Genomic DNA, 17,207 nt, shown 5'->3' on the forward strand with positions numbered 1-17,207 from the left:
GCCATTTGAGAAAGGGAATCAGGACTGTAGCATCCTCTCTGCAGCACTCACCTCTTGATAACACTACATACATAGTCAGCGTGTTGCCAGGGGTTCTTAGTCAGTGTTCTATTGCTATGAAGAGACACGATGGCCAGAGCAGCTCTTATAGAGGAAAGCTATAACTGGGGCTGGCTTACACTTCAGAGATTTAGTCCATTATCAGCGTGGTGGGGAGCATGGCAGCACACCAAGGCAGGCATGGTGCTGCTGGAGCTGAGAGTTCTACATCCAGATCCACAGGCAGCAGGAAGGGAGACTCTGAAACCTCAAAGCCCACCCCCGGTCACACACTTCCTCCAACAAGGCCACACCTCCCAATCCCTCTAAGTGGTACCACTCCCTGATGACTAAGCGTTCAAATATATGAGCCTATGGGGGCCGTTCTGATGCAAACCACCACACAGTGTTTCAGTGGCAGGGATTGTACAGGTGAGGCTGCCCTGGGAAACATGGTGTTCCTCTCTCGTTTTGGTGACCAGCATCCACCAGGAGTGACCACAGGCAGAGATAGGCCCATTTCCTCCTCTCTGGGCCCCCTTCTGTTTTGTATGCCCGAAGATGAAGAGATTGTAAAATCTCTGCCCCCTCTCCAATCTCTGGGGGCAGTGCAGTCACAAGAACTCCAGCATTATCTCCTGACCCTGTCAGCAATGGCTGCTTCAGTGTAGCACCAAAAGAAAGAGTTGTAGAGGCCACGTGGATGTCGGCCCTCGGTCCTGCTGCAGGTCTGCATATGGCTGGCCATGCCCTTGGTCTCAGAGGGCAAGTGCTGTGATCTCCTGGTTGGTGAGAGCAATGCCCCTGTGGTTTTCCTCCATGTTGTGATACCTGTCTCCTGTGTCTGGGCTTACATCACAGTTACTCTGCTGAGCCAAGTTGGGTCATGAGAACACTACTTGTGTTCCCCAAGCCAATGCAGTAAAGATGTCTGTGGAATCCCAGTAAGGGGAATATACAAGGGTTCCTGAACCCTAGCACACCCAGAATTCAGACTACAGTTCCCTTCTCAAGATAGCTACTGCCTGCAGTACCCTGAGGATTCCTTGGAAGATGACATAATTTTCTTTCCCTAAAGTAAGGTACTATGCAGATTTTTTAATCTTATCTCAGTGAACTAGAAGCCTGCTAGCATTGTGAAACTTTCAGCCAGGATTACTCACATCTACATTGATCGCATTTTCTCAGACCTTCTCTTTCATTACTACCTGCTGCAAAGAGGAAGGGACCTGGGTGGCAGTCCCTAGGGCATTCTGTTTCTCTTACTATGCTGATCTCAAGTCTCTCAATTTTAACTCTTCTATTTTCTTTCATGTTGATTCCCAGTGTTCTCTCATGGTCCCATATGCAGCTGTACGCCTGGTACTTTTGCTGGGTTCTGTGGAGAAGGAGGCGAGTATTGGACAACCACCTTGAATCCCTCCTACTTTAAAAACTCCAATGGTAGCTTATAAGCAACAACTCACCAAAACCTTCCCAGTCTACAGGTGACAGTCCACAGTGCAAGAAATGCTGTGGAATAATCCTTTTGTACACTGTGAAGATTTGTCCCTGTGATTGGTTTAATAAAGAAGCTGACTGGCCAAGAGCTGAGCAGGATAAAGTTAGGCAGGAGAGCCAGACTAGGAGAATGCTGGGAGGAAAAAGGGTGGAGTCATGCGTCACCAGCCAGATGGAGAGGGAGCAGGAGATGAACATGCCATGCTAAAAAGGTATTGCCATGTGGCAGAGTGCAAATAAGGAATATGGGTTCATTTAAAACATAAGAACTAGTTAGTAATAATCCTGAACTATTGGCCGAGTATTTATAATTAATATAAGCCTCAGTGTATTTATGTGAGAGTGGGTGCAGGACAGGAAAACTTCGCCTACAAAGAAATCTTTCCCAAACCATGGAAGACAAAAAAGTGGCACAGAGAGATTTTAGAGGGTCTAAGGGCTTGAGTGACATCAGTGATAGAGATGTGTCATTAAGGTCAAGGGTCAAACTTAATATGTTTCAGGAAATGTGAGTCAAGTTTTGCCTGATTCTTGGAAATCAGTGAGAGGCTTTCCATGAACCATACCTATATAGTAGGACAGGCCCATAGAACCGAGGAAACTGGCTCAAACCAGTTGCCAGGGCATGCACATTATGTACTTCCTTATGAGCCAACCTGGAGTCTGCCTGAGGGCCTAGCAACAGGTGCTGTCAGAGCTCCTGATCGTGCCCAGCCAATGAGGGATGACCACATAATGTCACCAGATCGAGACACAGCCTAGGTGCTGGGAGGAGGTATATAAGGCCTTCCCTGTTACTGAATAAATGAGTCTGTTGTTTCCCTTCACCTGACTCCCAAGATCTGTGTTGTTGACTCCATGCTTTCTCACTCCCTCCCCAGAGAGAGCCGTTAGTACCAAGAAACACATACCTATCTCCACCTACAAGGATTGAGACTATGCCTTGGTTAGCTTTAGCCTCTTTTGTTCAGGATAACCTAGTGCTTCCCAACAAAGTGGAGATGTAGTGATTACATCCTTCAGGAGACATCTAGCAATGTGTAGAGAAATTTTGGGTATCATAAATAAGAAAAGGAGCTTGGCACTGACATCTCATCAGCTCAGGAGAGCAATGCTATAAGAGATCCTTTGGCCGGGCGGTGGTGGTGCACGCCTTTAATCCCAGCACTCAGGAGGCAGAGCCAGGCGGATCTCTGTGAGTTCGAGGCCAGCCTGGGCTACCAAGTGAGTTCCAGGAGAGGCGCAAAGCTACACAGAGAAACCCTGTCTCGAAAAACCAAAAAAAAAAAAAAAAAAAAAAAAGAGATCCTTTGATGTTGTTTGTTTTTGCTCTTTTGAGGGGCCTGCCACCCAGCTCCCAAATAAATCACATGGAGACTTATTCTTACTTATAAAGTAAGAATAGTCCAGCCTTGGCTTCGCTTGTTTCTTGTCAGCTTTTCTTAACTTTAAATTAACCCATCTGTCTTTTGCTTCTGGGCTTTTACCTTTCTCTACTTCTGTATCCCTTTCTCTCATACTCTATTGCTGGTTGTGTAGCTGGGTGCCTGGCCCCAATGTCCTCCTCCTTCTCAGGCTACTCCTTCTTCTTTCTTCCTCCCAGATTTCTCCTTCTATTTATTCTCTCTCTACCTGCCAGCCCCGCCTATCCTTTCTCCTGCCTCACTATTGGCTGTTCAGTTCTTTATTAGACCATCAGGTGTTTTAGACAAGCACAGTAACACAGCTTCACAGAGTTAAACAAATGCAACATAAACAAAAGTAACACATCTTAAGATAATATTCCCCAACAATCCTTGGTGGATAACAGTACACCACAACAGAGTATCCAGCCCAAGTGTCAGCAGTGCTAAGGTTAGTGAACCCAAGATAGAATGAGTTCAAATCCTTGTGGCTAGTGAGTGAGGTAGCTCCCTTCAATCTCCCTTCAGTTATCCAAGTTCTAGAAGTCTCAGGCCAATGCTAACTCAGGTATCATGGGAGTTACTTTCAACTCTGAGGAGTCACTAACTGCAAAGGAATATTCTTTCTGTAAAATACATCTTATTCACTTTGTACAGTGTCTACTGTTTTTCCTGAAATGCCTGTACCTTTTGAGAAATGATTCCCTTGATCATATCTTTCCAGGACCAAACAAAGATTTCTAGGGACTTTTTCAGTTATCAGAAACAATGACAGATGTGGTAGTACATACCTTCAATCTCTTCACTCCAGAGACAGAGGCTGGAGGATCCTGAGTCCCTTCAGATCTGCCTGGGCTTCCTATAGTGAAACCCTGCCTCAAAGAGAAACAGAGAGAAGAGATACAGAGCTAACCTTAGGAAAGCATTTAGCTTTTCCTTCATATTCTCTTACGACTTCCATCTGTCAAAATAAATCAGTGGTCACTTACTGCTAGAGATACTTGGTTTAGTAATGGGGGAGAAGGAAGAGCACAAAGCTAAGGTTTAAAGGCAATTAGCAAACAGTAGGCTTTGAAATTAATTGCCATTGAAGCTGACAGGAATAAAAAACCCAATCTGGCATAAAAGAGGTCTTCCACCGATAATCTTCCTCAAAAATCCCACAGTGGTCCTCGTCAGCAGCATATCTGTCCTCTGCAATGACACTCCCCAAAAGACCAAACTTTACCAAATGATTCTCCAGTCCGCCCATTAGTGTGGCTGCATCTGTAGTCACTAAGTGTCAATTACACCTCCCCCTGCTCACTTTCCATATCCTGCTTCTCATTACCATGGAGATCACCATCTTTGTCCTCCTTCCTATCCCAAACCCTTCAGTACTGCTTGTTCCTGGTTTAAAAAGGAGAAAGAAAGAAAGAAAGAAAGAAAGAAAGAAAGAAAGAAAGAAAGAAAGAAAGAAAGAAAGAAAGAAAGAAAGAAAGAAAGAAAGAAGGAAGGAAGGAAGGAAGGAAGGAAGGAAGGAAGGAAGGAAGGAAAGAAGGAAGAAGAGAGAGAGAGAGAGAGAGAGAGAGAGAGAGACTGGCAAGGAGATAGATGCTAAGAGTATCTTCCTTAGAACGTGCTGGTGCCCTATACCATACATGGACAAGAACCAGACAATAAAAGAAATCAGGCTGGCAAATGTGTACAGTGGTTATCTTTGAGGTTTTTTGTTTTTAATAATTCCTCATTTCTTCTTAATGCCTTTCAATATTTTCTAAAAAGACTATATTAATTCTGCATCAAAAAGATGTTTTGAAATACATATTCCCCAAGGAAACAATACAGGAAAGAAACAAATGCAGAGACTGCATGTTTTCATATAAGTAGCTCATGCTAACCAATTGTGCCTCTGGATACATTGTACTTCCCTACGTATTTTCAAACTGAGACAAGCTCTGAAAACTTTACCTATTGCTAAGAGGTTCCAGGGTTCTACAGCCTGTGAGGCTTGTGAAGCTTTAGGACAGGATTGCCAACAACCAGCATTGATGAGATTTTCCTGGACTCTGTCTTCATTATCCACACCGAGGGGAGGAACTTGGGTGGCAGTCTCTGGGGTTGTGTTTCTTTTGCTTATGCTGACTCAGAAAAGTCTGTGAACGTCACAGATGCTTCCCAGACAGATGTGCCACTGTGAAATGGGGGTAGGGTGGGGTGGCCAAGGAATATTGGTTGTCTTAAGAAGAGTAGGAAGAGAGCTGTAGCATACCCGTCCAGGACAGCGTGCCCTCAAGTGTGCTAGCAACTGCCACACAGCATGGTAGTCCCATGGACAAGTGTCCTCATAGGCAGAGAGACACCCAAGAGAAGCTCCTGGCAGAGCCTTGCTCTTTCTTGAAGCAAAATCTCTTTTTTTTTTTCCAGTATAACAAGAGAACCTTTATTCACCATTCCCTCCCTCCCGGTTCCCATAGTTTGTACCCATCACTTCCTAGAAGCCCCAAGCCACTATGCTTATTTTTATTACATTTACGTATTTACTTCTCCATGTGCATGTATGTGGGGGGATGGCTGGGTGGGTATGCCCCACACGTTCACATTAAGGTCAGAAGACAGCTTGCGGAAGCTGGCTTTCTCCTTCCAGCCTGTAGAAGGAGACTCAAACTCAAGTCATCAGCCTTGGTGGCAAGTGCGTTACCTGCTGAACCATCTCACCCCCAAGTGCCCCCGACTTCCATTTAGATTCTTTTTATTACCCCTGTTACCTTCTCTTATCCTCTCATGCATCCCACTGAACATTTTCTTGCCAACCATTCCCCTCCAACTTTCCTGTCTTTCCTGGCAGCAGGGGCTAGGGGGGTGGCCCGCGGTGAGGAGTAGTGGGGAGGTAGAGGATGGTGGTGTGGGTGGGGGGTAGAGATGTGTGAGGGGAGTGGGAGGTGGCCCACAGCATTTCATTAGGGCTGTTTTCCAGGCAGAGGTGGAGAGTGTATGCTTGGACAAGGAAGCCTCCTAATCTTTACATTTTTTTCCTAACTCTTCTGGTTCTTCAGGACTAGTTTTTGTCACTTAGAAGGCTTGTTTTGAAACTGCCATCTGTGCTTCAACTGCTGATGTCTCTGTGTTAAATTGTGGCAGAGGTTAGGCAGGGCTAAGCAGGGGCGGGCTCTTTCTAGTCCTGAGCTCTGTCATTAAAGAAGAACACAGCTACACTGTTTCATACTCAAGTATTGTCAAGGGTAGAGTGCTCATAGATGTATAGAGCAGCTACAGCAAGGCTGTAATTTGGGAAGGGCTGTTACCTTCTAGTGACACTCAAGGCCTTTGCTCTGGACTTTTGGCTATTTGCAAGCTGCTGCTTTTTTCCTGCGGATGGAAATTTAATTTTCACTTTTATCTCCTGCTTTTTACGATCTTTTGTTATTGTATTGTATACTTTTTAAACAAGCCCTGGAGAGTTTTATTAAAAGCTTCCCTGGTTTACTTTCACTGGTCTATTCTGGCATGATTCTAGTAACATCAGAATCACCTGGGTCAGTGGTATGCAGATTTCTTCACACGCTGTGCCCAATTCAACATCATTGTCACTGGGGTGACGGACTCCGGTTTCGGCCAACATGGAATAGTGTTCTCTTTCCTATCTCCTCAAAGCTGGGCAGTTGTAGGTGAGAACAACCAAGTTGCTTTGCCCCGTCTGCTCATCTTCAGATCGGCTCTCATCCCACCAGCAAGGAGTAAATTTTCTGCTTGCCTCACACTCTTCACCAGCAGTCCTTTCCTTGAGGACAGCCGTTCTGACTGGAGTGAGAGAGTCCATCTCACGCAAAGAAGTTGTCATTGGCGTTTCCCTCCCTAATGGCTACAGATTTGGAATGCTTTTTTCAAGTATTTGTTGACTATTTTTACTTCTACTTTTGAGACTAGTCTGTTCAGTTCATTGACCCATTTGCTTTACTTTGTAATAAATATTTTATTTTTAAGATTTGTTTTTATTTACGCATCTGTGTAATGTATATGCTATATGTGTGAGGATACCCACGGAGGCTGGAAGACCGCAGAAGAACTCCTTGAAGGTGAAGTGACAGGTGACTGAGAGCTGCCTGATGTGGGTGCTGGGAACCCTGATTCAGGTCCTCTGCGAGAGCAGCAAGCCCTCCTAACCAGTGAGCCATCTCTCCAGCCCCTGGACCATTTATTTATTAGATGATTTGAGGTTTTAATATTTGATTTGTTTTGCATTCTTCCTATGTCCCAGATATTGGTCTTAAAGCACTCCATTGAAAAGGAGTAGAGAAAGTGGACACCCTCAGATTATTTCTGACTTTAGTGAAAATGCTTTGAGTTTTTCTCTATTTAGCATAATGTTGACTGTAGTTTGTCATATACGTTAAGACATGTTCTTTCTCTTCCTAGACTCCAGGATTTTTATCATAAAAAGATGTCTTTCCTGCATCTGTTGATAATGATCACGTGACTTATATCCTTGAGTCTATATATGTGTTTTATTACATTTCTCAATTTATATATGTTGAACCGTCCTTACATCTCCAGAATGAAGCTGACTTGATCATGATAAACAATTTTGTTTTTGTTTTTGTGTTCTTGAATTTGATTTGCAAGTATTTTGTTGAGGAGTTTTGTGTCTGTGCTCACCAGGTGTGTTGGCCTGTAACTTTCTTCTTTTGCCACCTGGTTGTTTTTTTGTTTTGTTTTTGTTTTTGTTTTTCGAGACAAGGTTTCTCGGTGTAGCTTTGCGCCTTTCCTGGAACTCACTCTGTAGCTTGTTTTGATGGTAATGCCTGCTTTGTAAAATAAGTTTGGAAGTATTCTGTCCTTTTCTGTCTTATGCACAAATATGAGAAAGGTCAGTGTTAACTCTTCTTTGAAGGCCTGGTAGAATTAAACTGAATCCACATGGACTCAAACTCATTTTGTTTCAATAGATCTGTTTAAATTCTTTATCTCATCCTGGCTTAACTTTAGTAGAACATGTGCACCTAGAAATTCATCTATTTCTTTCAGAAATCCCGACTTAGTGGGATATGCTTTAAGCTATATCCTTATGATTTTATGAATTTCGTTTTTATCTGCTTTGATATCTCTCTTTTAATGTCTAATTTTATTAATTTGGGTCTTCTCTCTTTCTTTGGTTAGTTTGGCTGAGGATTTATCAATTTTACTTATCTTTCCATGAACCAATTTGATTTCATTGGTTCTTTGTGGTTTTTTTTATTATTGTCTATTTATTTCTTATCATTTATAATTTATTGTTACTGTTTCTATTTCTTTTATTTCTGCCCCATCTTAATTATTTTTACGTCTGATGCTTCTGAGTTTGGCTTGTTTATGTTTTTCCAAGGCCCTAAAGTGCATCCATTTTATAATCTAGAAGGGCGTGTGATGACTCAACATATATAAAGACTTTCCATTGAGCTTTTTATTCGACTTACTGAAATTGTCGCTTCCAGCAACATTTCAGTTTGATTTTTCTCCATTATTTCTTTATTTTAAAACTCATTTGTTTATGCACAGTTACATGTGTGTAGGCATGCTTATGCCATCAAATGCATGGGGGAGGTCAGAGGGCAGCTTGCAGGAGCCAGTTTTCTCCTCCCACCATGTGGGTTCTGAGATCAAAGCAGGCCATCAGGCCTAGTGGCCAGGGTCTTTACCTGCTGAGTCATATCACCCGTCCTTCTTCGGCGCTCTATCTCGTCACTGAATTCCATTTTCATATTCTGTGGTAACTTCCCTGTTTCATTCAGATGTTTGTTTTCTCTTGGAATTCACTCAGGCATTTATCCATTTCTTTGAACATACTTATCATCATTCCTTTGAACTTTCTGTCCAGGATTCCATCTAAGTCACTCTCATTGGGTCATATACTCTGGGACTGGGAACTCTTCAAGGAGACATATTGTCATGGTTTTCGTGTCTTTTATGGTTTTGCTCTGGGGTTTGTACATCAAGAGTCAGATAGGTGTTGGATTTTTTTCTTAATTATTTAGGTCATCTTTCTTCTTTCATTCAGAAGCATCTGTAACCTTTGGGTGGGACTAAATTGTAATTGCATTGATGTGTCATTTTCCCCTGTATGACTTCTGTACGGGGCACCAGACTCTTTCCCAGCCATCCCCTGCAATAGCAGTGGCTATCTAAGGGTAGACCTGCTGTGAAAACGAAGTCATAGTCAACCATACAATAATCACTCCTTAGGTGCTAGTCATTTCAGGAGTAAAGGGACATGACAGCACTGTGTGTGGTAACAGCTATTAGGTAATATTAATTAGGTAATATTGTGGGTACAAGTTAGGCTTGGGGGAGAAGAGTGAAAGAAGAAAAAAGCCAGTAATTCTAGTAAGAAGTAGTATGGGATAGGGGAATGTAGAGGAAGGGAACATCAATAGGAGGGGGGCTGCAGGGAGAAAGACTCGGGAAGATGAGGGTGTTGGGGTAAAGATGTGCTATCGGGTCACATGGAGCAGTGCATCTCTCAGGAGGCTCAAGTCCAGGTACCCTACAAACCAAGGAAAGACTAGGAAAAGAGAAAGTGAAATGTTAAAAAGCAGGAGAAAGAAAAGGATGCAAGAAAGGTGGCAAGGTGGTCTGCTAAAACGAAATCGGGTAGTAAACTCGGGTGGTATAGATAGAGAGGAAGATAAAACCGGGTGGGGATCGAGATGTGAAAACTCTCCAGCTTGGTGGTTGGCTGTCCTCTGTACTCCCTTGTGTTCCTTCCTTGATGCTAGGAGGTCCTCTGAGATGGGTCTGGTCTCAGTTCTGAGTCCGCCTTTGGAGGATCAGTGTGCTATTGCAGCGCTTCATGGCTGGAGGCTGATGTGGTAACAGCTCTGGGAATACCTTCTGGGCTCGGGTTGCCAATGCAGCCCTGCCTCGGTGGCCATCACCAGTCCTACATGGTGCTTGGAGTCTGTGAAAGTTCTGGTGTAACTTTAGTTACATTATATTCTCAACCTCCTAAATGTGTTCAGATGTGCTTAGAAATTTCTTTCCTGCAGTCTTGGGGGGTTCTGCTTGTCAGGTTACAATGTCTGGTCCCATGCCACTCCATCTGTGTGGTTTACCCCAGATCTTGAGCTGCAGGGCTGCAGTGGTAGGTTTTGGAGCATGTGTTTGTTTGGGTGGTTATTGTTCTGCTTGTTTTAGTGTTGTTTTAAATGGTGTCTTGTTTCTGTGCTGTTGGTTGCCAGCGCTGAGCAGCCATTGTTCAGGTGAAAGGCTTTCCTGACTTTTCCTTTAAATGCAGCTACTGCCCTAGGGTGGACTCTCCTGGAGCCATTGAGTGATGATTGCTTTTCATAAGATAACTGTATTCCAGCCTTCTCTGGATGATTCCCTGGAGACTCTGGCCAATGCCTGGAAGGTTGTTCATCTTCTCTCCCATTACAACTGTGTGTGTGTGTGTGTGTGTGTGTGTGTGTGTGTGTGTGTGTATCATTGCAGTTTTGACATCTTCACTACCATATGTTGTATGGTGTCTCCTCTCTGGTCACACCAATAGAGGATCCTAACTGTCTCTTATGTTTGAATATCTAGTTCGTTCTCTAGATTTGGGGATTTTTCTGCTATAGCTTTATTGAGCAGGCTCTCTATGCATTAGCACTTATTCTTGCACTCTGTGCAGTCTTAGGTTTGGTACCTGATAAGCCCAGGGTTCTTGGGTGCTGCGGCCATGTTTCTTTCTTCCCCGATGATGTTTGTATGTAACACATCATTGACCTTGTCCTCCATATTCTTTCTACTGCTCGGCTGAGTCTGTTGCTGACGTTTGCCTCTGATTTATCAACAGTTTCCATCACTGACATCATTTTTTTTAAGTCTGTATTTCCTTGCTGAAATTTTCCCCACATGGCTGATGTTTTCATCTGTATCACAGGCTTCTTCATCTATTTTCCTGACTTTTCTCTCTGCGCTGCTCCCTGTCCCCTGTGGGTCCTGAATCTGAAACCTCTTTCAGGTCAGTGATCAGTTTCTACTAGAAAACTTGTGATGTCTTCTTGGAGTTTACCTATCCTCAGCCACATACTGAGTTTGAGGCCTACCTGGGCAGCAACTCTGTCTTAGAAAAATAAATTAAAGAAAGAAGGAAAATATAAAAATCATAAGACAAGGGGAAAACTTTTCTCGGCAGTGTCCACATGGATGGGATTTGGCCCAAGCCTGGGAGAAACTATCATTTCTAGTTTTTTTTTTTTTTTTTTTTTTTGGTTTTTTTTTTTGGTTTTTCGAGACAGGGTTTCTCTGTGTAGCTTTGCGCCTTTCCTGGAACTCACTTGGTAGTCCAGGCTGGCCTCGAACTCACAGAGATCCGCCTGGCTCTGCCTCCCGAGTGCTGGGATTAAAGGCGTGCGCCACCACCGCCCGGCTAGTTTTTTTTTTTATAAAACATGTCATCTCAGAAACAGGGGCACCAAAGAAGCTATAAAAAGATTTGTCTTCCCATGTCTGAAGCCTGGATTGGTCCACACCAGTCATCAAGGAATCAGACTGACATCAGAAACAGTATGAGAAAAGCAGAAATTGGCATGGGGACTTGGGTGAAAATGGAGCTAGCCAATCCTGACGGCTCAGTTATGCATGTTCCCAAGGCCCCTGGAGTCACAGCAGTGAGAAAGATACCGAGGCTCCTACAAGGCGCCTTCACAGGAACACCGAGGAAGTGAGCGGGGCTTCATGGCACTGACTGTACTCTCGTATGCTAGAAAAAGAATAATAGTGGGAACAAAGAAAAAGAAGCCTCCATTCCAAGGCTACATCTGATGAAGGGTTGACTGTAGTGCATTTTCTTAATTAGTGATTGATGGGGAAGGGCCCAGTCCTTGCAGAAGGAGTCCCTGGACTGGTGGTCCTGGGTGCCATAAGAAAGCAGTTTGAGCAATGAGGAGCAAGCCAGTGAACAGCACTCCTCCATGGCCTCTGCATCATCAGCTCCTGCCTCCAGGTTCCTACCCTGATTTCCCTCAGTGATGGAGTGTGACCTGAGAGTTGGAAGGTAAAATAATCCTCCCCAAGAAGCTTTAGTCGTGTTTTTTGTTTTTGTTTTTAAATCACAGCAATGGAGACTCTAAGTCAGAAGCTTTGATGCTGATGAAATTTCCTCAGGACTGTTCTTTAGTCTGACAAACACATGCTCTGGTCAACACCACGAAGTGATATTAAAAACCTGGGATAAGAGTGACACCTAGTGGCAAAAACACACTTTACTATATTTGTTAGCAAAAAGCCCAGGAGACTTTTATGATTTCTTAGTGGTTATTTTCACAAGACACTGGAATCAAGGTTTTAAAGGAACTGGCTAGGTGTACACGCCTTTAATCCCACCAGAGGCAGGAGGATCTCTGTGAGTTCCAGGCCAGCCAGACTACATAGTGAGACCCTGTGACAGCATTCCTGTTGAGCTGCAATTGGCCCAGGCCCGATGGATACATCCACACACTTCCCCACCCAAGGCTCAGGGAACACTGGGGAAGAGGGGGCAGAAGAATTGCAGGAGTCAGAGGAACAGGGAGTTTGCTATGAGACTGTCTCCTAATAATGTCAGAAGCTGCACTCATGAAGTCTCACCAACACAACTGCCTAAATGTCCGCTGGACAACGATGACAACCATAGACATGCTCACATGGATGACAGGAAGCCCAGGAAACGTCAAGTCCACACAAAGAACTACAGGTGACTAAGAAATGCTGAGCCCAGGAGAAAAGTCTTCCCCAGGGAAGAGCACTCCAATTGATTATTCAACACCAAGCAGTCAGCCCTAAAAACACGCACAGGAGTAACATTAGACAGTCAGAGCAGGCAGGCTGTGCTTATGGATGAGAGGGAGAGGGTGGGAGAGAAAAGAAATGTATATAACAACAACTAATTTAAAAAAGAGGCCATGAATTTGAAAGAGAGCAAGAAGGGGTCTATGGGGGGCTTTGAAGGGGGAAAAGGGAAGGAAAAATGAAGTAATTATAATCTCAAAATATAAAAAAAATCTCAGCACTCGGGAGGCAGAGGCAGGTGGATCTTTGTGAGTTCGAGGCCAGCCTGGTGTACGTGAGTTCCAAGACAGCCAGAGCTACATGATGAGACAGTGTCTCAAAAATAATAATAATAAAAAAATTTAAAAATAGCATATTTCCTCACTACCTCATGAGGATGGTTAGCCAATTAACAATGTCTAAGGTTACTTTTAGCTTTGACATCTCACGTATCATCTGAAATTTAAAAATCAGTCATATGTGTCATGTCTAAAACACCTGTCTTCCCATATGTGGCTCCTGTTGCTACCGACAGCTGTATGGATGCCCAGGGACAGGTCAGCTACCTGAGTCCATGTTAGGTACTGAGGGCCATGATGCGGCCAGGACCATGCAGATCTAAGTGGCCTGCACTGCTACCCAATGCCATAGTGATATCCAGGCCAGAGCTGCAGCTGAGGGCCATGTCTGGGACCATGGCCCTTCTGCAGCCAGGATCTGTGTTGATGTCTGAGGCTCCTGTTACCATCAAAGGCCATGAAGACGCCTGAGATCTGGGGCCATGCTGGTGTCTGAGGGCCACACTGCCACTGGAGCCATGCAGATCTGAGTGGCCTGCACTGCCACGTGGGCAATGGTGACATCGAGACCCAGCTGTTGCAGAGGACCATGTCTGGGTCCATGGTCCTACTGTGACTGGGGTCTCTGCTGAAGTCCAAGTCCCATATTACCACCAAAGGTTGCACAGAACCCGGGGTTAGGGCCGCAACCTGAGGTCTTGGTGTTGTTTGGAGGCCATGCTGCTACCAGAACCATCCCAATCTGAGTGACCAGCACTTCCACCCAGAGCCAGGATGTCATCTGGGCCCAAGCTGCTGCCAAGGGTCATGTCTGGGTCCATGGTCCAGCTGCAGTCTGTGTTGATGTCTATGGCCTGTATTACCTCAGGGGGCCATAGGAACCATGGGTGATGAAACTAGAGGTCCATCCTGAGCCAGGCCCACCCTTCGCTGACCCAGAGAAAGCTGGCCCTGCCTCTCGTTGGACACTGCAGCAAGAGAGCTGACCCCTGCTCTTGGGAGGTGGCAGAACTGACCCTGATGACATGGGTGTAGGAGAACTGGCTCTGCCACCTCACCTCGGGGTGACCCCGGTGGCCTAGACTGACCAGCTCAGCTACCACCCAGGCCCTTGTGTTGTCCCACCCTAACATCTACTCCATCTAGGACCTGCTGGAGCTCTTGAAGGGACTGGTGCTTTGGGACAAACCAGCAGGACCTCCATGACTCTGGGTGGCTGTGGGACATCCCAGAGGAGTTCCGATGAGGATCCAGTGATGATGGTGTACCAGAAACCAGAGGTGTTGAACCAGACCAGTGACTCATTGCAATGGACATTTGCCAGTAAAGCTTATGACACACCACAGCTCCCAATGCCACCAGGACGAATGAAGAGGTGTGGGAAAGATGGAGAAGCGAAGAGGGTTTATTTTGTTCTGTTCTTGTTTTTGTTTGCTTGCTTGCTTTTTTTTAAATTTTGTTTTAGGGGGCATTGCAGGGGTATGGGGAGAATGTGGGGGGACAAGGAGGTGAGTGGAATTGGGGGGGGGTGCATGATGTGAAATTCCCAAAGAATCAATTATTTAACAATATCAATTATTTTTTTTAAAAAATCTTCCAAAGTTTTCTTCCCTTTTTATAACCTGCTGTTCCTGTTTCATTCATGCATCTTATTTCTCCTCTCTGACCATATTTGCCCCTTCATTTTCCCAGTACAGGATTTATGTGACGCTCAAATGTTCATTTATGAAGAAGGACCCTAGAGTCAGTTGGTTGAGCTTGTTGAGTTCCAGGCCTGAGGGAGAGTGAGTGACTGCCACTTACACATTTGTAAGTCTCGTAGTTGAGATTAGAGTCCCCAAGGTCTGGGGTTAAATGTGACTGGGCAGTGACTCTGAGGCCCTGCTGGCTATCCCAGGACTGTTCATTAAATACTCTCACATTTTTAAAGGCCATCCGCGTATATCTCCTTGAAAGACACATTTATTGATGATCTTTATTGAACAGTTTCAAACAAATCCAGAACAGGTTTCACATTTGAGTCTGATGCGAAGACACTATGTCATGCGGGAATAAATACTATCCAGTGTGCTCCCTGACATACGTGAAGATGAGGATGTTCAGGCACAAGGCAGCATACGTGACAGATCTGCTCAGAAACCTGCTTGAATACATGATTTAAACCCCACTTTTAGGTTTATTACAACATAAATGTACTTAACAACTTCTAATTTCAAAACAAATTACCCCAGGAATCAACTACCCCTTTAAATAAAAAAAATAATTTATACTCTTCTTAAAGGAATTCCAACAACTTAAAATAAGTTCCAACTCCATGTATGTACATATAACTTAGGTACTCTGGCACTCTGCTTCTGCTCATGCAGCAGCGACATGCTGGCGGGGCTCTACAGGGGCCTTTCAGAGAACGCAGTGTAGCTCCTGACTCTGGCAAAGAACAAGGGGGTGTACATCTTGTCGATCTCAAAAGCGCTGACTGCAGTCTCTCCAGTTGATCTAGAAACAAATACAAAACCGCCGAATGAGGAAATCCCAATTTATCTGAAATCCCTGCATGCTTGTACAGGGTGAGTTTAAAGTCTAAACAATGGAGGCACATTGTAAAACATTTAAAAACTTCCTCCAGAAACCATTTTTATTGGCTGCACAACATTATAACACCTGCTTGTATCACAACTTACTAAATAATTATTCTTTTGGAAAGTTAGATTGTTTCTGATATTTGGCAATAAAAGTAAAGTGTATTATGACCCTCTACATATTCCTAAGAGAACTTCCAAGTCAAAGGCTACAGACAAATCTGCAGCCCTTGTTAAACTGTTTCAAAAGAAATCCTATTATCACAACAGAATGACTTAGTATTTGATCAACGGCAAAATCCTAAGTGTGCGCATGCTGAGGGGCCACTAATTATGTTGCCACAGCCATATTATACACCCCGAAGAGAAATCAACCTAGGCAGAAAATCAAGTGATCTTTGACTATTACAAGATTGTGGTCACAAGCAGTTACAAAGCACTTCCCTCCTGAAGAGGGATTCTCACTTCCTACCGGGGCAAGTATAAACTGTGGCAACCACTTCCTGGCTTCCTTCTACTTATGGGGTTTACTTTGAAAGGTAGGAAACCATCTGCATCAGATCACAGACTGAATCGAGAGGGGAAAGATTGGAATGTGAGGGACACTCTGCCCATCTTGGTGGGCGGAGCCTCCAAATGAGCACCGAAGTCATTCACAAGGTGGCAATGGGATGGAGAACATTGACCTTGCATGGTCAAGACTGCAGAGCACATTAATGGAAGCCTATCTCAAAACTTCTCTCTCAGAATTCTGGATTCAACCTGCATGGAGAGCCCCAGAATACCAATCTTCTTTCAAGCCAGCCACCATTAACTCTGGCAGTCATATGACCTGGTATTTCACTTCTCTGCTGTCTTCTAAAGTTTTTCTTATTTAATAGTCTTAATTAGTCTTAAATAGTCTTAATTAATTACCTAATCAGACTAAACCCGATCTCACAGAATTAAGAGTTTTAAACAGGAATCATCTACCTAAGCCATTTGGCTCTGGGTTACACTGAGCACCATTTTAAAAACACACATAATTTTCTAAGTATAATTTTTAAAATCATTCACTATCTGTAGAAAATACCCTTTTGAAAAGTGCTTAGTGTGTGTCCATGAATAAGCATCTCATTCACAGCCTGCAAAGACCTGAGTTCTGCTGATGGAATGTCCCCTCCTTACTGAGTGGGCGTGAGTACTCATGCTTGGTCCTTTAGACTCTCACTTCTGAAGTGGTAATACTGACTGGATAGGAGAGACAGGGCTCCTCTTCCTCACTCATGGTCAACTTTTTACATTTGAGCCTCTTTTTGGTTTGTGTGTTTGCTTTTCTGGTTCATTACAGTTTTACACTGTGGTTTTTACTTTGTAACAAGATACTGAAGAATTCCAAACATATCAAGCTTCTCAAGCTGGATATAAAGTATACTTTATGCTAGTCTTGACATTCTTCTTTTTATTTTATTTTAAAATTTTCTCTTATGTGTATGGTTATTTTGCCTGCATATGTTGTATACCACATGTGAGTCTTGTGCCTGCGGAGGACAGAAGAAGGCATCAGATCCCCTGGGAATGAAATTACAGACAGTTGTAAACTGCCATATGGGTGCTGAGGATTGAACCTGGGTCCTCTGGAAAATCAGCAGTGGCCTTAA

The 17,207-nt window shown here is 44.1% G+C and overlaps 1 protein-coding gene across 1 annotated transcript in view; it reads right to left on the reverse strand.

Annotated features, from left to right (window-relative positions):
- Window positions 1–14,932: 14,932 nt before the first annotated feature.
- Fbxo9 (F-box protein 9) overlaps window positions 14,933–17,207 on the reverse strand; it is a 33,532-nt gene continuing 31,257 nt past the window's right edge. The window contains exon 13 of the mRNA XM_052714968.1: window positions 14,933–15,484. Coding sequence (XP_052570928.1) covers window positions 15,376–15,484 — 109 coding nt within the window. The 3' untranslated portion in view covers window positions 14,933–15,375. The remainder of the gene's footprint in view (window positions 15,485–17,207) is intronic.

This window comes from Peromyscus californicus, unplaced genomic scaffold, assembly GCF_007827085.1.
Source record: "Peromyscus californicus insignis strain IS unplaced genomic scaffold, ASM782708v3 Scaffold_11__1_contigs__length_118956290, whole genome shotgun sequence".
Classification (NCBI taxonomy): Eukaryota; Metazoa; Chordata; class Mammalia; order Rodentia; family Cricetidae; genus Peromyscus; species Peromyscus californicus.